Raw genomic sequence first — 24,808 nt, 5'->3', positions numbered from 1 at the left:
ACAATGAAGAGCCAGTAACAGATATCATCTCTGCCCTCCTGAAGCTCAGAGTCTAGTGGAAGGTGACGGCCAGGGATCAGACACTGTGCAAGTAAATATGAAATCACAACTGTGACAAGTGTTTTCAAAAAAGAGGAACATGTTCCTGGATTAATAAATCATGGAGAAATGTATCTTCCCAATATACCTATACATGATCTGGGAGAGTAGAGGATGCTTCTCTGGGGATGAGATGATACAGCACTATCTGAAGGAAGGTTAGGAGCTAGTTGGATGAGGGGTTAAAGAGACCAAGAGATTTAGGGATACAAAACAGCAAATTCAAAGACCCTGGGAAAGAGGGAACATGATATATTTGCAATTGTACTTTTATTTTTTAATTTAATTTTATTCGACCAAAGTTGTATATTTGTGGATGTAAACTACAATGTATATAAACTATATGTAATTTTAAAAGTCAAATAATTACCTTGAGTAATAATATTGAAAACGATACACATTAATATCATCGAAAAATATCAGTCCATGCCTCGCTCCTCCCCACTTTCCAATCCCACTCTTCAGGGGCAACTCTTTTTCATTATTTGAGCTTTCTTTTTCAAATTCTAGCATTCACTTCTATATTTCTAAGTAGTATGCTGAATGGCCAACCAGAACACAATTCTGTGACCCAGGTCTGGCCAATGAGATAGAGGCATATAGGAGGCTTCTTCAGTGCTGGCATTTCTTTCTTCATGAATGACTTAGTTGAGGTAAGCACCATCCTCTCCTCCTCCTTACTGTCTTAAGCATAGATGTAACAGCTAATGTTGAAGGGGTCATCTTGTATCCATATGAAAAAGGCCAAGAGACGCTCAGAGATACCACAACTGAGTGTTGGGACCAATGCTAACTTTCAGAGCTTTTTTTTTTTTTTTTAATGAGGAAAACTAAATCCCATCCTTCTAAACTACTGTTAATCAGCCTTGATATTACTAGCAGCCAAAAGCATTTCTAATTGATGTGTAGTTGCTAGTTTCTGATTTATGAATTTTGGGCAATAGGTATTGACTTTCTGTTACAGAAGATGACTATTTTGAGCTTCCCAGGTGACACTAGTGGTAAAGAACCCACCCACCAATGCAGAAGATGTAAAAGAAGTGGGTTCAATCCCTGGGTTGGGAAGATCCCCTGGAGGAGGGCATGGCAGCCTACTCCAGCATTCTTGCCTGGAAAATCCCACAGACAGTGGAGCCTGGTGGGCCGCAGTCCATGGGATCACAATGAGCCAGACATGACTGAGTGACAAAGCACTCACACACGCACATGGTAATTTAACTCACAATTTCCCACATCGTCATCACCCACCTAATACCAGTATCTTCCTTCTTTCATCTTCCAGTTGAGGTTTATCACCAGTTTTAGTAAATTATCATTCAGTAATTCTATTATGAAGATCATATGAGTATTATTCACTGTTGAACCAAGTATGTAGTAAGATTAATTTGATTATATTTCCAGTCTTGTGCAATTTTCCCCCAGAATTACTGAATGCTAAATATTTGTTAAGCTTTCTCTGTACCTATTCTTAATACTTTTCATACCCTCAAACACCATCTCAATATAATTTTCCATCATGTTAAACTTAATTGTTGGGTTCAACCCTTCACCCCCACCCCAAGACCTCTGTTGGATGAGAGAATTTAGTTGCTCTCTAAGCCTGCTAAGCCATTATCATTTTCTGCCATCCCTCTAACTTTCTCTTCTGTTGCCTCCCCTCTTTCCTGAATCTTAAGACTATCTCTTTCTTGGTTCTTTCTGTTCTCCCATGTCTTAATAGAGCACATTGTCTAGTATCTTTTTGAGAAAGGATGCAAGGTTTTAGAACTTGAGCTTCTGGAATTGAATTTTATTCTACTTTCATGCTTCACTGATAACTTGTCTAGGCATATAATTTAGCATTTAAAGGTTTTTGTCCCCCCTAATATCTTGAAGCTGGCAGTATTATTGAATGAGATAATATATTCTGATTCTTCTTTTTTTTTTGACCATGCCCCACAGCTTGTGGGATCTAGTTTATCGACTAGGGCCACAGCAGGCCGCGAAAGCCAGAAATCCTAACCACTAGTCCACCAGGGACTCCTATTTCTTCCCCTTTCTTTCTTTTTTTCTTATTCTTGATCCTTTGTGCCTGAGCAGTTTGCTCTTTGCTTGCTTCATTTTATTTTCATTTCTCTGGGCTAGAAAGATCAGCCCAGACATTTTATGAGAATTGCTTCAATTTACTTCATTTAGAACCCACTGTGCTGACCACTGTGTGGGTCATGCCAATTAGAAGACTTAAAATACTTGAGCTATTTAAAAATCATATTTTATCTTTTCTCTGATAATTTTCTTCCCAACATTTTTCCATTCTCTTTTTCTGCAATACCTCTTAGTCATGTATGAGATCTACCTGCCTGATCTTACAATTGTTAATTTTTTTTCTCTTTTACTCTCTATTTTGTTGTTTTTTTTCTACTGTATGGGAGATTTCCTAGATTCTAACTTCAAATATACCGTGGAAGGCTCTTTTTATGCTTTCTTTTTAGCCTCTTTTTAGGCTTTCATATTGATATTTTAATGTCTATGAGCCCTTTTTGACTCCCTGATGGTTGTTTCATTGCTTTTAAATAGTATGCTGGTGCTCACTTCGGCAGCACATATACTAAAATTGGAACAATATAGAGAAGATGAGCATGGTAAGTGTGCAAGGATGACAAGCAAATTCATGAAGCATTCCATTAAAAATTTTTTAAAAATAAATAGTAGCTGTTCTTATTTCATGGAGGCAATGTTTTCTCATATTTTAATTATATAATCTTTATTCCATCTTTGTACCATCTGTTTTTCTTAAAATCACTCTTTTAGTTACATGTTGGTCAAGTCTTCATTTTGGAGGCTTTTCTCAAATGTCTGACCCCTAACCTCTTATCTATATTCAAGAGTGTGGCAGAAAGAGCTCCTTAGAAACTCTCTGTATGAAGGTAGGACTTGTTGACTGATGGACTTTGTTGAAAGGAGATGTATTAGAGAATAGCCCTCTTTTTTCTTTCTTCCTTGCTTTCTTTCATTTCTTCCTTCCTTCCTTTCGCCCTCCTTTTTCTTTCTTCTCTTTCTTCTTTCTCCCCCCACTCTCTCTTTCTTCCTGATTGGGAAACACCCACATCAGTATCTGCAGATCTTTTCTCTAAGACCTTACAATTAATCCAAAGAAAGATCTTCTGATCTCCTGCTTTGAGGGGAGGCGTGGCTGCTGGTGGGATAAGCTTGGTTCCTGGCTCACTGGGCTGGGTGGAGGAAACCAGGAGATGGTATCTCACTGATTAGCATATGGCCTTCACAAACTCTCCCTGTTATAGGTCCGGTGCCTCAGTCCTGATGATTCCCTCAGTACACCCAAGTCTGCAGTCTTCCTGGTTCAGTTTGTCTAGAATACACTTCTGTCTCCTGCCGGAATGAGGAGGGATGGTGTTATGGGCTGAACTGTGCCCCCCACCTAAATTCACAGGCTGAGGTCCTAACCCTGCAGTGGCACACTCCATTTTATTGCACTTCACTTTATTGTGCTTTATGTGCATTGTTTTGTTGTTGTTGTTTTTTTTTTTTAACAAACCAAGGGTTTGTGGCAACCCTGCATCAAGCAAGTCTGTTAGCACCATTTTTCCAATGGCATTTGACCACTTTGTGTCTCTGTGTCACATTTTCACGATTTTTGCAATATTTCAAACTTTTAAATTATTTTTATATTTGTTACAGTGATATGCGATGTGCTCTTTTAAAACTTTTATTTATTTACTTGGCTGTGCTGGGTCTTTGGTGATAGTTGCAGTGAGCCAAGGCTACTCTTCCTTGCAGTGCATGGGCTTCTCACAGCAGTGGCTTCTCTTATTGCAGAGCACGGGCTCTAGGCACATGGGCTTCAGTGGCTGTGGTATGGGCTCAGTAGTTGCACTTCCCGGGCTCTGGGGCACAGGTTCAATAGTTGGGTGCTTGGGCTTGATTGCTCCATGGCATGTGGGATCTTCCCAGACCAGGATTGAATTCATGCTTCCTGCATTGGCAAGTGGATTCTTTACCACTGAATTGCCAGGGAAGCCCAATAAGTGACCTTCAATGCTACTACTGTAATTGTTATGGTGGCACCATGAACTGTGCCCATATAAGACGGCCAACTTAACTGATAAATGTTGTGTGTGTTCTAATGTCTCCATTGATGGGCCATTCCCCCATCCCTCTCAGGCCCCCCTATTCCTTGAGACCCAACAATATTGTTATCAGGCCATTTAATAACCCTACAGTGGCCTCTAAGTGTCCAAATGAAAGGACAGATCACATGTGTCTCATTTTAAATTAAAGCTGAAAATTATTAAGTTCAGTGAGAAAGGCATATAGAAAGCTGAGTCAAGCCAAAAGCTAGGCCTCTTGTGCCAAATAATGAGCTAAGTTGTAAATGCAAAAAAAAAGTTCCTGAAGGAAATTAAAAGTGCTACTCCAGTGAACACAGAAATGATAAGAAAATGAAAAACTTATTGCTGATATGAAGCAAGTTTAGTGGTCTAGATAGATCAAACCAGCCACCACATTGTCTTAAGCCAAAGCCTCATCCAGAGCAAGGCTCTAATTCTCTTCAATTCTGTGAAGGCTGATGGAGGTGGGGAAGCTGTAGAAGAAAAGTCTGAAGCTAGCAGAGCTGTTTCGTGAGCTTTAAGGAAAGAAGCTGTCTCTGTTACATAAATGTGCAAGATGAAGCAACAAGTGCTGATGTAGAAGCTGCAGCAAGTTATACAGAAGATCTAGCTAAGATAATTAACAAAGATGGCTACACTAAACATCAAACTTTCAATGTAGATGAAAAACTCTTATATTGGAAGAAGATGCCATCTAGAACTTTCACAGCTAGAGAGAAGTCAACAACTGGCTTCAAAGCTTCAAAGGACAGGCAAACTCTCATAAAAGAGGTTTATACATCTGGTGACTTGGTGTTGAAGTCAATGCTCATCAACCACTCTGAAAATCCTCAGGCCCTTAAGAACTATCCTAAATCTACTTTGATTGTGTTCAATAAATGGAACAAAGAGCCTGTATGATTGCATACGTGTTTACAACATGGCTAATTGAATGTTCTAAGCCACTGTTGCAGAGAAGGCAATGGCAACCCACTCCAGTACTCTTGCCTAGAAATCCCATGGACAGGGGAGCCCGGTGGGCTGCCGTCTATGGGGTCACACAGAGTCGGACATGACTGAAGTGACTTAGCAGCAGCAGCACAAGCCACTGTTGAGACCTATTGCTCAGAAAAAAAGAGATTAATTTCAAAATACTGATGCTCACTGAAAATGCACCTGGTTACCTAAGAGCTCTGATGGAGGTGTACAAAGAGATGAATGTTTCATGCCTCCTAGGACAATATCCATTTTGCAGCCCGTGGATCAAGGAGTCATTTCAACCTTCAAGTCTTACTAATTAAGCAATACAACATGTAAGACTAAAGCTGCCATAGACAATGATTCTTTTCATGAATCTGGACAAAGTAAATGAAAAACCTTCAGGAAAGGATTTGTCATTCTAGATGCCATTAAAAACGGTCATTAAAAACATTAGGATGAGGTGACTCATGGAAAAAAGGTCAAAATATCAATATTAACAGGAGTTAGGAAGGACTTCTCTGATGACCCAGTGGTTAAGAATCCGCCTGCCAATGCAGGGAAGGGAAGATCCCACATGCTGTGGAGCAACTAACCCTGTGTGCCATGACTACAGAAGCCCACACACCTGGAGGCTGTGCTCTGCAACAGGAGAAGCCACCGTGAGAAGCCTGCATACCACAGGGAAGAGCATGCACTGCCCACCACAACCAGACAAAAGCCTGTGAGCAGCAACAAAGACCCAGGGCAGTCAAAAAACAAAATTAATTAATTAAAAAAACAAAAACAGGAGTTGGGTAAAGTTTGGTTCCAAGCCTCATGAATGACTTTGAGGCGTTCAAGATTTCAGAGAAGGCTCTTTGACATAAATCACAGCAAGATCTTCTTTGACCTACCTCCTAGAGTAATGGAAATAAAAACAAAACTAAACAAATGGGACTTAATTAAACTTAAAAGCCTCTGCACAGCAAAGGAAACTATAAACAAAATGAAAAGACAACCCTCAGAATGGAAGAAAATAATTGCAAATGAAGCAACTGACAAAGGATTAATCTCAGAAATATACAAGAGGCTCACGCAGCTCAGTATCAGAAAAACAAACAGTCCTCAGTCCAAAAATGGGCAGAAGACCTAAACAGACATTTCTCTAAAGAAGACATACAGATGCTCAACATCACTCATTATTAGAGAAATGCAAGTCAAAACTACAATGAGGTATAACCACCTCACATGGTCAGAATGGCCATCATCAAAAAATCTACAAACAATAAATGCTGGAGAGGATGTGGAGAAAATGGAACCCTCTTACACTGTTGGTGGGAATGTAAATTGATGTAGCCACTGTGAAGAACAGTATGGAGAATCCTTAAAAAACCAGGAATAAAACTACCATATGACCCAGCACTCCTACTACTGAGCATATACCCTGAGAAAAACCATTATTCAAAAACACACATGTACCCCAACATTCATTGCAGCATGGCCAGTACAGGGAAGTAACTTAGATGCTCATTAACAGATGAATGGATAAAGAAGTTGTGGTACATATATATAATACAATATTACTCAGCCATAAAAAGGAATACATTTCAGCCAGTTGAACTGAGATGGATGAACCTAGAGCCTGTTATAGAGTGAAGTCAGAAAAATAAATATCACATATTAATGCATATGTATGGAATCTAGAACAATGGTACTGATGGGCCTATTTGGAGGGCAGCAATGGAGACGCAGACACAGAGAACAGACTTGTGTATGCAGTGAGGGAGGGAGAGGGTGGGACGAGTTGAGACAACAGCATTGAAACATACATTACCACATGTAAAACAGACAGCTAGTGGGAAGCTGCTATAAAACACAGGGAGCTCAGCCTGGTGCTCTGTGACAACCTAGAGGGGTGGGATGGGGATGGGTGGGAGGGAGGTTCAAGAGGGAGGGGATATATGTATGCTATGCTAAGTCGCTCAGTCATGTCCGATTCTGTGCGACCCCATAGACGGCAGCCTACCAGGCTCCTCTGTCCCTGGGATTCTCCAGGCAAGAACACTGGAGGGGGTTGCCATTTATAGCTGATTCATGTTGTTATATGGCAGAAACCAACACAACATTGTAAAGCAATTATTCTCTGATCAAAACAAATTAAAAAAAAAAAAGATTTCAGTGAAGGAAATAACCGCAGATGTGGTGGAAATAGCAAGAGAATCAGAAACAGAAGTAGAACCTGAAGATGTGACTGAGTTGCTACAATCTCATGATAAAACTTTGATGAATGCCGAGTTGCTTCTTATGGTTGAGCAAAGAAAGTGATTTCTTGAGATGGAATCTACCCCTGGTGAAGATGCTATGAAGATTGTTGAAATGACAAGGGTTTAAAATATGACAAAAACTGGTAAAGCAATAGCAGGACTTGAGAGGATTGACTCCAGTTTTAAAGGAAGTTCTTGCTATTAAACAGTACTGCATGCTACCAAGCAATTTCTTTGTGAAAGGAAGAGTCAACTGATGCAGCAAATGTCACTGTTGTCTTATTTTAAGTCATCATAGCCACCCAAACCTTCAGCAACCACCACTCTGATTAGTCAGCAGCCATCAATACCTAGGCAAGATTCTCTACCAACAAAAAGATTACTTAATGAAGGTGCAGATGATGGCTAACATTTTAATAATAAAGTATTTTTTTAAGCAATAAACTGTGGTATCCTACATGAAAATAAACGGAAAAGGCAATGGCACCCCACTCCAGTACTCTTGCCTGGAAAATCCCATGGACGGAGGAGCCTGGTAGGCTGCAGTCCATGGGGTCTCGAACAGTCAGACACGACTGAGTGACTTCCCTTTCACTTTTCACTTTCATGCATTGGAGAAGGAAATGGCAACCCACTCCAGTGTTCTTGCCTGGAGAATCCCAGGGACGGGGAGCCTGGTGGGCTGCCATCTATGGCGTCGCACAGAGTTGGACACGACTGAAGTGACTTAGCAGCAGCAGCAGCACATGAAAATAAAAGGTACAAAACATCTTATTTCAACATAAAAACGAAACTATTTTTTCTGGAGTACATCTTAATCTGGGAAAAGGATAGATATGTTGGAAGGAAAAAAAAGAAAAGAAAAGACAACCCATTATTTAGTCCTACGCTGTTGTGCAGGGGATGATTTCAATGAAGTATTTTTTACTTAAAAGTATGCACATTGTTTTCGTAGACATAATGCCATTGCACGATTAATAGATTACAATATAGTGTAAACGGAGCTTTTGTATGTACTGGGAAACCAAAGAATTCATGTGACTTGCATTATTTCAATATTCACTTCATTGAGGTGCTCTGGAACTAAACCTCCAATAACTCCAAGGTATGGCCTTACCTCTGAATGTGACTGTATTTGGAGACAGGGCTTCTAAAAAGGCAGTTAAGGTAAAACGGGGTCATATGTGTGGGCCCTAATTCAACATCACCAGTGTCCTTAGAAGAGAAGATTAGGACACGTGCATGTTCACAGTGAACAGGATCTGTGAGGACAGAGCCAGTGACGGCCACCTGTAAGTCAAGAAGAGAGGCTTCAGAATGAAACCAACCCTGCCGAAACCTTAACCTGGAACTTCTAGCACCATGAGAAAATACATTTCTCTTGTTTAATCCACATGATGTGTGGTATTTTTTATGGTAGCCCTAGCTTTGCCAACAAAGGTCCGTATAGTCAAAGCTATGGTTTTTCTAGTAGTCATGTACAGATGTGAGAGTTGGACTGTAAAGAAGGCTGAGTGCCAAAAAATTGATGATTTCAAATTATGGTGCTGGAAAAGACTCTTGAGAGTCCCTTGAATTGCAAGATCAAACCAATCAATCCTAAAAGAAATCTACACTGAATATTCACTGGAAGGACTGATGCTGAAGTTGAAGCTCCAATATTGTGGCCACTTGATGCGAAGGGCTCACTCATTGGGAAAGACCCTGATGTTGGGAAAGACTGAAGGCAGGAGGATGATGGGGGTGATGACAGAGAATGAGCTGGTTGGATGGTATCACCGATTCAATGGACATATGTTTGAACAAACTCCCGGAGATGGTGAAGGGCAGAGGAGCCTGGCATACTATAGTCCATGGGGTCACAAAGAGTTTGACACGACTTAGTAACTGAATGACAAGCAAATTAATACAGATAGAAGCTTGATTATACTGGGGGTGGGGTGGGGGGTGGTAAGGGGACCTACAGGATCTAACAGCTTTGAATTAAAAATGTTAATCCATTCCTCTGGTTTCAGTCCTTCCACTTGCTCCCACCTTCAATGACAATTAGAAATTTGATTTTCTATGTCTTTATGAGGTTCTACAGCCTAAACAGGCTTGATCCTGTCTACAGATGCTCTGGTTCATCTTTCTCAGTTCACCTAAATCAGTTTCTACTCCTCCAGTCACTTTCCACTTTTTTTCCACCTTCCAAATTTTGTTATCTTGAACCATCTCATCTCCTCTCTTATTCTTCCATCAATGGGACTTCAGGAAGAAGTAGAGATAAAGATATGTATTCAGTGCAGTATGTTTTAACAGGACCACGCTTTCTGTTGAAGAGTTACCAATGACCAGTTCAAGAAACAGAAACCTTCACTTCCCTGAAGGAGATGTGTTACTTCAGGTTACTAGCTGAAGTCCACACTGCTAGTTTCAGAGTCTGCGTGGAAACAGTGTCAATGCAAATATACATATCCATACAACTATGAAAAATAGAAGTGGCCCCAAAAAAGTGCCATTTACTGCTTAGTTGGTTAAGTTATATATTTCTATGTCAATTTCAAATTCAGACACCCAGGTACATTTCATTCTTTACAAGGTTAATTCTTGGGGAGAAAAGCCAAACAAAAAAAAAGTATTTTTATAGTGTGAAGCAATGTAGGAGATACCACCAGTCATCTACCACAGTACATTCAATGTGCTTTAGTGGCTCTGTATATGACATTCAGTGGGTGAAAAGCAGCAAAGCAGATTCAGTTGATGGGTTCCTAGAAACCCGGTATTTCTAGGAACTTCTCTGGTGGCCCAGTGATTAAAAACCACCTTCCATGCAGGGGACACAGGTTCGATCCCTGGTCTGGGAACTAAGATCCTACATACTGCGGGGCAACTAAGTCCATGTGCTGCAACTAAGACCTGATGCAGCCAAATAGATAAATAAAAGAGCTTCACGGCCCAGAAAATCACGATGGTGTGATCACTGACCTAGAGCCAGACACCCTGGAATGTGAAGTCAAGCGGGCCTTAGAAAGCATAACTACGAACAAAGCTAGTGGAGGTGCTCGAATTCCAGTTGAGCTCTTTCAAATCCTGAAAGATGATGCTGTGAAAGTGCTGCACTCAATATGCCAGCAAATTTGGAAAACTCAGCAGTGGCCACAGGACTGGAAAAGGTCCGTTTTCATTCCAATCCCAAAGAAAGGCAGTGCCAAAGAATGCTCAAACTACCGCACAATTGCACTCATCTCACATGCTAGTAAAGTAATGCTCAAAATTCTCCAAGCCAGGCTTCAGCAATACGTGAACTGTGAACTTCCTGATGTTCAAGCTGGTTTTAGAAAAGGCAGAGGAACCAGAGACCAAATTGCCAACATCCGCTGGATCATGGAAAAAGCAAGAGAGTTCCAGAAAAACATCTATTTCTGCTTTATTGACTATGCCAAAGCCTTTGACTGTGTGGATCACAATAAACTGTGGGAAATTCTGAAAGAGATGGGAATACCAGACCACCTGATCTGCCTCTTGAGAAATTTGTGTGCAGGTCAGGAAGCAACAGTTAGAACTGGACACGGAACAACAGACTGGTTCCAAATAGGAAAAGGAGTACGTCAAGGCTGTATATTGTCACCATGTTTATTTAACTTATATGCAGAGTATATCATGAGAAACACTGGACTGGAAGAAACACAAGCTGGAATCAAGATTGCCGGGAGAAATATCAATAACCTCAGATATGCAGATGACACCACCCTTATGGGAGAAAGTGAAGACGGGCTAAAAAGCCTCTTGATGAAAGTGAAAGTGGAGAGTGAAAAAGTTGGCTTAAAGCTCAGTGTTCAGAAAACGAAGATCATGGCATCCGGTCCCACCACTTCATGGGAAATAGATGGGGAAACAGTGGAAACAGTGTCAGACTTTATTTTTCTGGGCTCCAAAATCACTGCAGATGGTGACTGCAGCCATGAAATTAAAAGACACTTACTCCTTGGAAGGAAAGTTATGACCAACCTAGATAGCATATTCAAAAGCAGAGACATTACCTTGCCAACAAAGGTTCGTCTAGTCAAGGCTATGGTTTTTCCTGTGGTCATGTAGGGATGTGAGAGTTGGACTGTGAAGAAGGCTGAGCGCCGAAGAATTGATGCCTTTGAACTGTGGTGTTGGAGAAGACTCTTGAGAGTCCCTTGGACTGCAAGGAGATCCAACCAGTCCATTCTGAAGGAGATCAGCCCTGGGATTTCTTTGGAAGGAATGATGCTAAAGCTGAAACTCCAGTACTTTGGCCACCTCATGCGAAGAGTTGACTCATTGGGAAAGACTCTGATGCTGGGAGGGATTGGGGGCAGGAGGAGAAGGGGACGACAGAGGATGAGATGGCTGGATGGCATCACTGACTTGATGGACGTGAGTCTGAGTGAACTCCGGGAGCTGGTGATGGACAGGGAGGCCTGGCGTGCTGCGATTCATGGGGTCGCAAACAGTCAGACACAACTGAGCGACTGATCTGATCTCATATATATATAAATTATATATATGTATATACATACGATTTAAAAACAAACTTGGTATTTCTGCCCAGATGGCACAGAAGCGGCATTCTTCTCCCCACATCTCATTATAAGAGATTTAACATCTGATGGCTGTTCTCACTCCCTGGAGCCTTAGGTAGTGGGTTTTAATACATCATACATCTAAACAGACTTGTCTTCACTCAGGGCACTATGGGGATGAGTTGGCTATGGGGTAGCATCTACCGATTTTTGCGGAGCCAAAACAACTGAGGGAAAAAAAAAGACATAATAAAGTAACAATTTGGTATCAAATACTAAAGTTTTAATTTAGGAAAATGGCATTGGCCATTATAATAGATGCTAAAAATCACCATTAAAATGATAACAGAAGTAAACACTAAAATGATAATAGAAGTTTTTCTCCACTAGAAATTTAACTAAAACTTTAATCTCATAAATGGAATAGTTTAAAAAACACTAGCTTTTTCTTATTGCTAGCTTTTTACATAAGAATTTACTTTGTTGCGGCCACATAAAATGACATCAAATACTAACCTGTGTTGAAATTCCTAAAGGTATGACAAATAATGTAGCAGATCACACGCTGTTTTAAAAAAATGCACTCAGATCAGATGAGATCAGATCAGTCACTCAGTCGTGTCCGACTCTTTGCGACCCCGTGAATCGCAGCACGCCAGGCCTCCCTGTCCATCACCAACTCCCGGAGTTCACTCAGACTCACGTCCATCAAGTCAGTGATGCCATCCAGCCATCTCATCCTCTGTCGTCCCCTTCTCCTCCTGCCCCCAATCCCTCCCAGCATCAGAGTCTTTCCCAATGAGTCAACTCTTCGCATGAGGTGGCCAAAGTACTGGAGTTTCAGCTTTAGCATCATTCCTTCCAAAGAAATCCCAGGGCTGATCTCCTTCAGAATGGACTGGTTGGATCTCCTTGCAGTCCAAGGGACTCTCAAGAGTCTTCTCCAACACCACAGTTCAAAGGCATCAATTCTTCGGCGCTCAGCCTTCTTCACAGTCCAACTCTCACATCCCTACATGACCACAGGAAAAACCATAGCCTTGACTAGACGAACCTTTGTTGGCAAGGTAATGTCTCTGCTTTTGAATATGCTATCTAGGTTGGTCATAACTTTCCTTCCAAGGAGTAAGTGTCTTTTAATTTCATGGCTGCAGTCACCATCTGCAGTGATTTTGGAGCCCAGAAAAATAAAGTCTGACACTGTTTCCACTGTTTCCCCATCTATTTCCCATGAAGTGGTGGGACTGGATGCCATGATCTTCGTTTTCTGAACACTGAGCTTTAAGCCAACTTTTTCACTCTCCACTTTCACTTTCATCAAGAGGCTTTTTAGCTCGTCTTCACTTTCTCCCATAAGGGTGGTGTCATCTGCATATCTGAGGTTATTGATATTTCTCCCGGCAATCTTGATTCCAGCTTGTGTTTCTTCCAGTCCAGTGTTTCTCATGATATACTCTGCATATAAGTTAAATAAACATGGTGACAATATACAGCCTTGACGTACTCCTTTTCCTATTTGGAACCAGTCTGTTGTTCCGTGTCCAGTTCTAACTGTTGCTTCCTGACCTGCATACAAATTTCTCAAGAGGCAGATCAGGTGGTCTGGTATTCCCATCTCTTTCAGAATTTCCCACAGTTTATTGTGATCCACACAGTCAAAGGCTTTGGCATAGTCAATAAAGCAGAAATAGATGTTTTTCTGGAACTCTCTTGCTTTTTCCATGATCCAGCGGATGTTGGCAATTTGGTCTCTGGTTCCTCTGCCTTTTCTAAAACCAGCTTGAACTGCTCCAATTGAGAATAATGGTCAACCATTATATAAACAGTCACTAGATTAGGAATAAAACTATCCAGACGGGTAAAATCGACTGCCTACCCCACGGTTGCTACAAGTTGCTGGAAAACTCCAAATTCGGCATAATTTACAATGATGGCTTTCAATGGCTACTGAGGTGCTACTTCCTCCTGTCAGCATTCGGTACTGATGCGTTTCAAACTCTAACCTGCATCAGAATCACCTGGAGGACTTGCTAGACACACAGTCTGCTGTCCACCTCCATGAGTTTCTCGAGGCCTGGGGTGAGTTGGTGAATTTGCATTTTTCACAAGCTCCCAGGTAATCTGATGTCGATGGTCTGTCCAGGGATCTCACATTGGGAACGACTGCTGCACTTAAGAGTTTACGGAGAAAGATGTTTGAGAAAGAGAGAGAAGTACATTCTCATGTTGGGTGTGGCAAGGTTTCATAGTCACTTGGAACTATTTTGCCAACAGAATCAAAACAATTGGGTAACCTGGGGCTTCCTTGGTGGCTCACTGTAAAGAATATGCCTGCCAATGCAGGAGACATGGGTTTGATCCCTGGTCTCGGAAGATTCCACATGCCTTGAAGCAACTAAGCCCGAGCAACTTGAGCCTGTACTCCAGAGCCCAGGAGCCACAGCTACTGAGCCCACACACGGGAATTACTGAAGCCCATGTGCCCTGGAGCCTGTGTTCCTCCACAAGAGAAGCCACCGCAGTGAGAAGCCCAAGCACTGCAACAAAGAGTAGACAGCCCCCAGCCAACCCCTGCAACTACAGAAAATCCTGTGCAGCAATGAAGATCCAGCACAGTCAAAAATAAGTGAATAAATAAATAGTATACGTATGGCTGAGTCTCTTCACTGTTCACCTGAAACTATCACAACACTGTTAATACCCCAATGTTAATACAAAATTAAAAGTTTAAAAAGAAAGAAAAATAAAAAAAAAAAACTTCAATTGGGTAACAGAGTTAACTTCATGGTTGATGATTTTAAATTGTTCATGAGGATCTTCTCCTTCATAAATCTAACCAAACAATATAGCAGTGGGTAGTCAAACAGGGCATACTAAGCAATGTAGTCAAGGCTGAGTTGTTAGATATTGGTGAGAAAGAAGGGAATCTTGAGCACCGTTGACCAAAAAAAGGCAAGGTTTGCTCATAAATTCTAGTTTTGTTTGCACAAACAAATTTGGAACAGTTTGGTAAAAGTTTTGGGATGGTTTTGGAAATGGCTTCAGATTAAAGATGTCAGATTGACCCATACTTGTTTATGTTCATTATCTCCTGAAAAGGACAGTAAAGGAAAGTAAGAGGATAAATTCACAGGGACAAAGAGGATGGAGGTGCAGTCATCTGCACAAGATATATCTCAACACAATTCTGGAAGATGGGGATGAACGGCAGAGTGGAAACTGGTTTAACAGAACTTCAGAAGCTACTCTAATGACATCCTAGAGGTCAGTATAGAAACAGCCCAAGAGATTCTTCTATAAAACACCAGATTGGGCCGGGTCTTGGAGATGCCAGAGGTCATGAGAGAGATGCTGAGGAGAGGGTGCAGGATCCCAGAAGTGAGACAGAGGCGAGAGGCTGAGAGCTGAGTGAGTGCAGATGTTTGAATTTGTTAGATCCTCAGGTCCCCTGTCCCACTTCTTGCAGCCAGGGGATTACAATGACAGTAGGAAATACAGGAGAGAGGCTTGTGCATCCGGCAGAAAGAAGAGCAGGAGTAAAGCGCCTACAGGAAAGACAGAGACTGCATACTGAGCAGTGGCTGCTCTGGATCTCTTCTGACCTGTTCTGAGAATACCAGCAGCCAGGTGAACGTACCCTCAGTCAAGGGATGGCAGATATTTCTCTTGAGATGCTGAAGAGCCCATAAGAAAAGACATCTCGTTTCTGATATTTGGGAATCTTCCTAAGGAAAGATGAACTTTGAACACGATCACCACACGGCAAGCCCATCAATGAGCAAGAACCCTTCCTCCCACCCCTATGTCTAGTTTCCAGAGGGGTTTTAAGATCTCATTCTTAAGTATGAAGCGACAGTCAAAGGTTTGCAAACATTTGATGAAAGCCTCCAACATACTGACATTTCAGAATATTAGGTAACCAAGGCACATAATTATGAAATCTCAGAATATCAGAGATAAAGAGATTATTCTATGAGTTTTTAGGAAGAAAAATTCTAGGTCACAAAGGAACGGGAATCAGGATGGCGTCAGAATTCTCAGTGGCAACACTGGCTGCTAGAAGATAAAAGAGAAATTTTTATGAACTTATGAATGAAAAATTTCAACTTAGAATTCGACACTTGGTCAAACTCCTTCAAAAGAAAGAATTGGGGAAAAAAAAGAAAGTTGAATAAGTTTTACCTTCTGAACCCATTCTTGGGCTACTACTGGAACATATGCCATGGAAAAAATAAAGCAGCAAACCAAGCAAAAAGTCACAGGACAGAGAAATGGGGCTCTTACTCTGGAGATGACGGATTGTCCCAAGATGACAACTGAGTAGCAGGTCCAAAGAGGAACTCATCTCCATTGGAACAAAAGGGCAGTGGACTTTCGGAGGGATGTTTGGGGGTGTAGGGGGTAGGATTGACTGATCATTTGAAAAATAAATGTGACAGTCATTTGATAGACATGTTGTAGAAAAAAAATATCAGATTGGAAACATCACAAACTAAGTAAATAGATAAAAATTTGTTTTAAAAATAAGAAAACAAGCGTAGTACAGTAGGTGGTTCTGTTGTGACTAGTATTTGCACACTCACTGACTATTTGCTGTGCCTAAGCTGTGAAAGAGATACATTGGAAGAATGGTGGAAGATGAAACTGGACAGGGTTTGAAAGAGCTAAGTCCTTATCTAAGGCAACAGGTGGTCAAAGCACCTGTTATCAAAATTGATAAATCAAGGGATAGCTGCGTAAATTACTAGAAATAGGAAGGTAATGACAGAATAGACAGCTAAAAGTGGAATTTGGTAGCCTCTAGACAGGAGGTTAAGAAGGTACATGAAAGTAGGTATTGCATTACCTTAAAGTATTGTATTATCTTAAAAATGATAGTGTGCATGCTTATATTGTATTTAAAAAGAAAAAAATCCTGAAATTCATTTGTTGAGAATGAAACATGGAGCTGCCAAATCTTGCCTCATAATGTCATGTGCAGGAAATATATGATCCATACAGATTAAAATGGGAGTTGTTTCATCTCTGCCAACGTAGTAATAACTCGAAATAAATTATGATAAAATTTTCATGCCCTCTTTATTTCTACAATTAATATGCATGGGCTAGATTACTGTCAGAATTTACACAAGTACTCATTGGAAGAATTGGTTATAAATTACAGTTTTGCAAATTCGCTGCTCTCAACCAGGGGCAACAAAACTGCAAAAAGTCAGTTTCATCCTGAATTGTTTCCGTAGCAACCATGTTAAGCTGGAAGGATAAAGCACCTTTGTAGCTGCTGCTTCTATTGAATTACAATGTAAATGTTGATGCCTGCCTGGAAACGTCAAATGACAATAGGTTTATGGAAGGGATTCAGTCGTTTGCAGCTCTGCAATCCTGGGCTGCAGAATTGAGATGGAAGAGGTGCGCTTGAGCCCTTTGAGTGTCTGTTCAACCAAATTTCTTCATCCCATCAAAATCAGCCACTCCCTACCCGCCGAGGTCAAGAAAGGATGCTGCTGCTGCTGTTCAGTCGCTAAGTCGTGTCTGCTTATCTATTTATAAGTCTAGCCCTCTACCGTATCTTTTACACATTGGGACATGACATGTTGTTTGTTGTGGATAAGAATGTTAAAAATGCAATTACGTAACAGACTTGGCGATCTTTGCGCTTTTCGCCCCCTCGGAGCACAACGTAAACTTCAGTCCCGTATTCTTCTGACACCGTCCAACACTGTCCTCTTAATGCGGGTATTAAAAGCCTCGTGGTTGTGCTGCGCATTTGATTCCGGTTGGCTTGGGACACCTGAGTTCAGCTCTCCTTAGTCCTTCCGTTCGACCCACAATGCCTAGTGGTTGCAGGTGTTGTTGTTTTTTTTTCCTGGTTAACTTCTCTCCTTCAAAGTCCCCCAACCCCTCACCCCAGGCCGGTCCCCGGGAAGAAGGGAAACGTAGCACGAAGTCTGCTCCAAGCACCGACCCTCAGCTCCCACGGCTCGCCGCTGGGCTGCAAGCGTGCCGCCGCTCCACTCAGGTAAACTTCGGAGTGAGTTACCTGCACTTGGAGAAGGGCCTTACCTGAGCGCGCCTCTGCCAATGGCAGCTCACCTGAGGGAGCCCCGCAGCCAATCACCGCGCAGCTCGTCCCTCGGGCTCGTACCCTTTAGTGAAAGAATTCAGCTCCTTGCGAGAAAGTTACCTGTGGCCGCCCAAGTCCGCCACTTTCTGCTCTGTGGCTGCCCATTGCCACGATTCGGGAGGGACTCCGCGCCGCCCGGCCGCCTCCGAGCTCGGGCCCCATGTGAGGGGGCCCCCCCCTTATCCCACCTTTCCGGCTAGGTGAGGGCGCGAGCGGGCGAGCGAGCGAGAGTGGTGAGGGGGGACGGAAAAGCAGAATTACCTGTAGCTCTTGTTCTGCCATCTCGGGCGCTCTCACACACCTTCACCTGCACAGACTTGAAAGTCCAGTTTCACCAGAGGCTGAGGCTCCAGGAAAAGGGGAGCGAGTTCATTGGATCAAACATGTCACAAGAGTCGGACAAGTAAGTGGATCACACGCGCCGGCTGCTGCTACTACCACTTTGGGCTGATGGCAACTGGTTTGTTGTTTTTTTTTTTTTTAAGTTGCTATTGTTGGTTTTTTTTTTTTTCTTTCTTTTTCTTTTTGGTGTATCCAGACTTTTCCAGATTATGTTTCTACCCTGGTTAAGGGGAGAAACCCTGAAAGAATGTGAATGTTTAATATCCCCTTTGGGCCTTGATAGTAAAAGTAGGTTTTCCTCTTTCCTTCCTCCCTTTACGAATGATCTCAGCCCCGGTCTCCCAGGACGAATCCTTGGATATTGGCAGAGGTTTCGGTAGAAGAGGGCGGGAGGCCTCTTATTCCCCCTCTCTTTTAGTTGCTCCCACCGCTTCGGGCTCCGAGGGCCATTTGGAAAATTCAGCTGCGTTCCTTCGATTTGCCCAAAGGGCCTGCTGGAAAAGCGGGTCTTGGCGGCTTTTGTGTGAGAGCAACAAAGAGCCTTTATCCTGAAAGCAGAAACGGCCATCTTCCCGCACCGGGCCGGACGATGTGCGTGTGTGCGCCCCCGACGGGAGGCCAGGCGCCGGCCGGCCGGGGTCTCGGGGGCCAGAGGCGCCGAACCCACCCCCGTCCCCGGGCCTCCCCGCCCCTCCTGCCCGCCCCCGCATTGTTTGGTCACCTTACGCAGGTGCCAGAGGACGGGGGCCTTTCGGAAATGAGGGGGATCGATTTGAGGCCAGAGTTTGTGCCACGGTTGGGCGCGAAGGGGCGCGTGCGACTTAGGGAGTCACCCCAGCGTCCGGCCGGCCTCCGCCGCCCCGACGGCCCGGGCGCCGCGCGCTGGAGCCCGCCACCTCGGGCGTGGCTAGCGGGACGGCGCGAGTGCGCCTGGCCTCCCCGGGGGAATGTCGCCTGAAAAGGCCGGGAGCCCGGCTTCCCGCGCCTCCTAAGGCCAGCCGGGGGGCGCGTCCGCCCCGTCCGGGACTGGAACAGGAGACGCGCCGGGGCACGGCGGCCGGAGCCGCGGGGCGCCGGGCCCCGGTCCAGTCTCGTCCGGGCGGCCTCCCAGCAGGCCTGGCCCCCGCCTCCGGGCCGGCTTTGTGCAGGCTGGGGGAGGTGGGGCCGAGGGCGGGAGCGAGGGGGAGCCGGAGGTGGGTCCCGCGGCCTTCCCTGGGATTCGGTGGCGACACTCCCTTCCCCCTCCTGTCGGGCGCGTCCCCGGCTGGGAACGGGCTGCGTCCTATTGGAGTGCGTAGGGGCCACCTTCCCGCCTTGCCCGGTAGCTTGATCTCGGCGCTGTGGCCACCCCAAGGAGACCTTTCTCAGGGCGCCTCTCCTGGCCAGGTGGCCCTGGACCTTCTCGGATTGAGGGACCTTGAGGCGGGGGAGCGCGAATGCCCCGCGGACCTATCGAGGGATGGAGGGGACTGTCCCTAAAGTTAAGCCCCGGGTAGGGTAGGCGTAGTTAACATCACAGGCTAGCATATTTTAACAAAATTAGGTATTAGTACCACTTTACTCATTAGTGAAAAATTAGCTGCTGCGACTATATACACCTGAGGGATGGACCTGGTTGCAAACGACGAGAAGAGGGCGGGAGAAGGGTAGGACTGGGAAAGTGATTGAGTGTATCCTTGTTTCTTCCCCCTAAATTCTCTCTAACCTTTAAGAACTCACTACTCCGAGTTTGAAAACTTCAGTAACCAAAAGCCGAGATGGCAGCAGGGTTGGTTGTTGTTTTTTTTTTTTTTTTGGTTTGTTTTCATCTTGTCAAAAATGGTCGCAAATCTAGTGAATAAGACTTACTGTAATTCCTTAATTAAATCATATAACGTTGGTCGCACCCCTTCGTTTTGTGATACAACGGGACTCGAATTTAGGGTGAAATCAGATGGGCTTATATTTTAGCCGGTTGTACTTAGCACCAATGAAGATAATTTATTTAGTATTGAAGATAAGTTCTAATATAGTCAATAACGTTGTGTTAACTTTGGTGAGGAACAGTAACTGCATTTATTGTGCGGATAATGTCCACAGGCTTCCCAGGTGGCTCAGTGGTAGAGTCCGGGTGCCAATGCAAGAGACTCAGGAGACATGGGTTCAATCCCTAGGTAGGGAAGACCTTCTGAAGCAGGAAATGGCAACCCGCTTCAATTTTCTTGCCTGTAAAATTCTATGGACAGAGGAGCCTGATGGGTAGGCTCCACAGCCCATGGAGTGGCAAAGATACAACTTAGCCACTGAGTGTGCAGTATATAGACATCAAATCACTGTGTTGTGTGCTTGCAACTAATACCATATTGACTGTGAATTATATGTCAATTAAAAATAAATTTGAAGAAATAATAAGTTCAGAACACTAGCAATCTAGTTCACTGTGATACATTACCATATTTCTATGGATAAAACTAGGGTTATGTATACTTATATTTAATGAAAGTAACTTTAATCTAGTCATGGTTTCCAAGACTTCATTTTGTTTCCGGGGAAAAGAAATACTAACAATACCCCAAAGAGATTGTTGAACCCCATTCGCCTCTCTTTGCTGGGACTATGGAGAAATGCTTGACATTAAAAAATGACTTTTGGATCGTTTTTGCAGATTCTAGCCTAGTTTTCTTAATGTTAATATTCTAATGGAGGGCTGTCAGGATGGGTCCAGGTTTTTATGAGCTTGAAGCTTATGCAATTGTGTGTGTTAGGTGGAGTAGGGGTGAGATCTCAAAAGAAAAAAAAAAAACAAAACCCACACACATGAGCCTGTTTTCTGGCGTTTCCTGCCAGAATAAATGGGGATCCTGAAGCTTGAACTTGATCAGCTTCATGGTAAATCTGTGTAGGAGGCCTGTCTGTATTTTCTGGAACTAACCTAAAAGAATACACACAGGATTTTTTTTTCCTTTCTATAAACCCATCAAAGAGTAGGTAAGCTTTTGGATAGCACAGGAAGATAATTCCAGTCAGCAAGTCTGGACTGAAGTAGCATCATCTTTTTTATAGCTGTGAACTTTTCAGATGCAAACGATCTACTTTTTATGTTCTGCAATGTTGATGCTATCGCTATTTAAAACAAAGTATTTTTAGGACAGTTTGTACATATTTAAAATTTTTCTACTCCCCCTTTCTAACATTTTATGACGATTTATGGTCTTTGTCAACAAGCATGTATGTTCTAGCAGCAGAGTGATGGATTTAGAAACTCTTATATTACTGCCAAAATATTCAGAATATATATGATTTATTTGAAACCCACAGGTGTTTTTCATTACCTATATGTGTTTTCTGATTACTTACCATTTGCAACACATTCAGATAAGTATATAGGAGAATAAAAAGATACATAATGTGGGCTATGTCCTCAAGGGACTTTCACAATCCAGCAGAAGATGAGACTTGAACAGATATTATAAAAGTCCCCCTTTTCTCTACCCACCCTACTTTAGCCTTAGGGCAATTACCTTCAGTCATTTGGTGCATTTTATCTAGGGAGTCCAGCCATAATTCTATAAAGAAAAATAAACAAATTTATAGATGCCTTATGTGGGTGGGTAATCTTTCAATTAATGGGGTGAAACATTTTAATTAATCTTTCTACCTAGATAGCATATTGAAAAGCAGAGACATTACTTTGCCAACAAAGATCTGTCTAGTCAAGGCTATGGTTTTTCCAGTGGTCATGTATGGATGTGAGAGTTGGACTGTGAAGAAAGCTGAGCGCCAAAGAATTGATGCTTTTGAACTGTGATGTTGGAGAAGACTCTTGAGAGTCCCTTGGACTGCAAGGAGATCCAACCAGTCCGTTCTGAAGGAGATCAACCCTGGGATTTCTTTGGAAGGAATGATGCTAAAGCTGAAACTCCAGTACTTGGCCACCTCATTCGAAGAGTTGACTCATCGGAAAAGACTCTGATGCTGGGAGGGATTGGGGGCAGGAGGAGAAGGGGACGACAGAGGATGAGATGGCTGGATGGCATCACTGACTCGATGGACATGAGTCTGAGTGAACTCCAGGAGTTGGTGATGGACGGGGAGGCCTGGTGTGCTGTGATTCATGGGGTTGCAAAGAGTCGGACACGACTGAGCGACTGAACTGACTGACTGACTGACTGTTTGGTTTTATAAATGTATATGTTTCTATTTGGCTATAGACTTTTTTTTTTGACCATGCCACAGGGCTTGCAGGATCTTAGTTCCCTGACTAGGGATAGAACCTGGGCAAGGGCAGTGACAATGCAGAGTCCTAATCACTGCATTTCGAGGGAATTCCCTAAAATATCTTTTAAAATCACAAACACCAAGTTAACCATATCTTCCTCAAAGCACTAAAAATACCCATTCATTTATTCAAAAAATATATCTTGAGTGCCACTATATACTGAACAATGCCATTGATCCTGGCATTGAGATTCATTAGCAAATAGAACAAACTCCCTGCCATCATGGTGCTAGCATTGTAGTGCCAGGAAACAGAGGAAATCTATAAAGAAGTAAATATATAACAATTTAGATGATGATTAATGCTACAAAGGAAAGCAAAGCAGGCTAAAGGGATTGCAAATAATGGGAATTATGTTACATAAGGTGGTCAGGGATGGCCTTTCTGATGAGATGACTTTTGATCAGATGGCTGAAGTGAGGGCTCAAGCACTGAAGATACTTGGGATAAGAGTGTTATAGGCAGATGGGAGAGTAAGTGCAAAGGCCATGAGGTAGGAGAGTGCTTAGCATATTCTAGGATCAGAAAGGAGCCCAGTGTGGGTGAATCAGAGATGTAGACAGACAGCGGTCCCATTAAGTAAACTAACATAATCAACTCCCTACTTAATAGTCCAGACACTTGTACACTCAAAACCAGACAACATTATACTTATAAATGTCAAGTCAAGAGGGTAGTAAATAAAGAATTAGCCAATAGCGTCAGTCTTGTTTCTTTCCTCAGATATCACTAGTTTAATGGCTAGAGTCCGGTGTTCATCTTCCCTGCAATGGATTAAATCCTGCATATGTCTTAATTTAGGGATGAAAAAAATGTACACATTCTGGATGACCCCGGGGAATTAGAACTGAAGGAGAGGGACCTGCATGGTATTGCTCTGACATTCCTGTCTAAACCTCTTATTTTAAGCTGCCACTCTTCCTGGCTATCTCAACCCTAAATTGTGTATGTGTGTTAGTCATTTACTTGTGTCCAACTCTTTGTGACCCTCTGGACTGTAGCCTGCCAGGCTCCTCTGTCCGTGGGATTCTCCAGGCAAGAGTACTGGAGTGGATTGCCATTTCCTTCTCAAGGGAATCTTCCTGAGCCATGGACTGAACCCTGGTCTCCTGCATTGCAGGCAGATTCTTTACCATCTGTGCTATAGAGGAGTCTCAACCCTAAATTAACCTCCAGCAAAATAAGGCTTACCCTTTCTCTTGCCATCATTCAATTTCTGCAAACCTGCATCTGTCAGAAAACAGACTGGTCCACTGTGTTCTGAAGTGAGACACTGAAAACAGTGTGCTTTCCTTAGTTTTGCATCTTCAGTGAAATAAACCAATATACAGGCAAAATTAACCTACCTGAAAAATAAGGAACTGCTAGACAATAATACACGGAGAAGGCAATGGCACCCCACTCCAGTACTCTTGCCTGGAAAATCCCATGGACGGAGGAGCCTGGTAGGCTGCAGTCCATGGGGTCGCTAAGAGTCGGACACGACTGAGTGACTTCACTTTCACTTTTCACTGTTCTGCATTGGAGAAGGAAATGGCAACCCACTCCAGTGTTCTTGCCTGGAGAATCCCGGGGATGGGGGAGCCTGGTGGGCTGCCGTCTATGGGGTCGCACAGAGTCGGACACGACTGAAGCGACTTAGCTACAGCAGCAGCAGCAGCAGACAATAATACGAAAGTCTAGATTGATTGGGGAAAAAAGGTTGAAGATAATCATGTATGTGCTTAGTAATAGGAATGTCCGTAGGAATTCTTTAAATCACTGCAAACTCATCTGATTACAAAAATATCACCTGAGGCACTTGGTAAAACTACATTCCATGTGCCCCACCCCAGAGCTGTGGGGAGAGGGGCCAGGGCATCTACATTGGATTATTTAACAAACTAATGCTTTAAGTGAATAATAAATTCAATTCACAAGCAACTTTTCAGGTGTATATTTGCTTATGTGAAATGAAGTCTGTGGGCTTTGTTTTACCTTCAGTATTACTGCTTCTAAATGATTAGCTTCTAACATTTTAACTTGGGTTTAAGAGTTTTTTGGAGAAGGAAATGGCAACCCACTCCAGTATTCTTGCCTGGAAAATCGCATGGCCAGAGGAGCCTGTGTAGGCTACAGTCCATGGGGTCGCAGAGTTGGAC

General features: G+C 43.0%; 1 protein-coding gene, 1 long non-coding RNA gene and 1 other non-coding gene across 8 annotated transcripts in view; 2 read left to right on the top strand and 1 right to left on the bottom strand.

The window, feature by feature from the left end:
• The window catches only part of LOC139187009 (uncharacterized), a 35,890-nt gene extending 17,666 nt beyond the window's left edge, over nucleotides 1-18,224 (bottom strand). Inside the window, exon 1 of the long non-coding RNA XR_011570708.1 lies at nucleotides 18,128-18,224. This is a non-coding gene — a long non-coding RNA (uncharacterized lncRNA). The remainder of the gene's footprint in view (nucleotides 1-18,127) is intronic.
• Nucleotides 2,663-2,774, top strand: LOC139187048 (U6 spliceosomal RNA). Its single transcript, XR_011570749.1, has one exon. It is a non-coding gene; the product is annotated as a U6 spliceosomal RNA (small nuclear RNA).
• GRHL2 (grainyhead like transcription factor 2) overlaps nucleotides 17,873-24,808 on the top strand; it is a 171,804-nt gene continuing 164,868 nt past the window's right edge. For 2 of the 6 annotated variants that reach the window (XM_070803086.1, XM_070803085.1), the window contains exon 1: nucleotides 18,129-18,470. In XM_070803086.1, coding sequence (XP_070659187.1) covers nucleotides 18,451-18,470 — 20 coding nt within the window. In that variant the 5' untranslated portion in view covers nucleotides 18,129-18,450. Of the gene's footprint in view, nucleotides 17,963-18,128; nucleotides 18,471-18,505; nucleotides 18,528-24,808 lie in introns of those variants that run through there. The other 4 variants (XM_070803089.1, XM_070803088.1, XM_070803090.1 and 1 more) reach the window with 4 other exon arrangements.

The sequence above is a fragment of the Bos indicus genome, chromosome 14, assembly GCF_029378745.1.
Source record: "Bos indicus isolate NIAB-ARS_2022 breed Sahiwal x Tharparkar chromosome 14, NIAB-ARS_B.indTharparkar_mat_pri_1.0, whole genome shotgun sequence".
Lineage (NCBI taxonomy): Eukaryota > Metazoa > Chordata > Mammalia > Artiodactyla > Bovidae > Bos > Bos indicus.
This window is presented reverse-complemented; position numbering and strand designations above follow the sequence as displayed.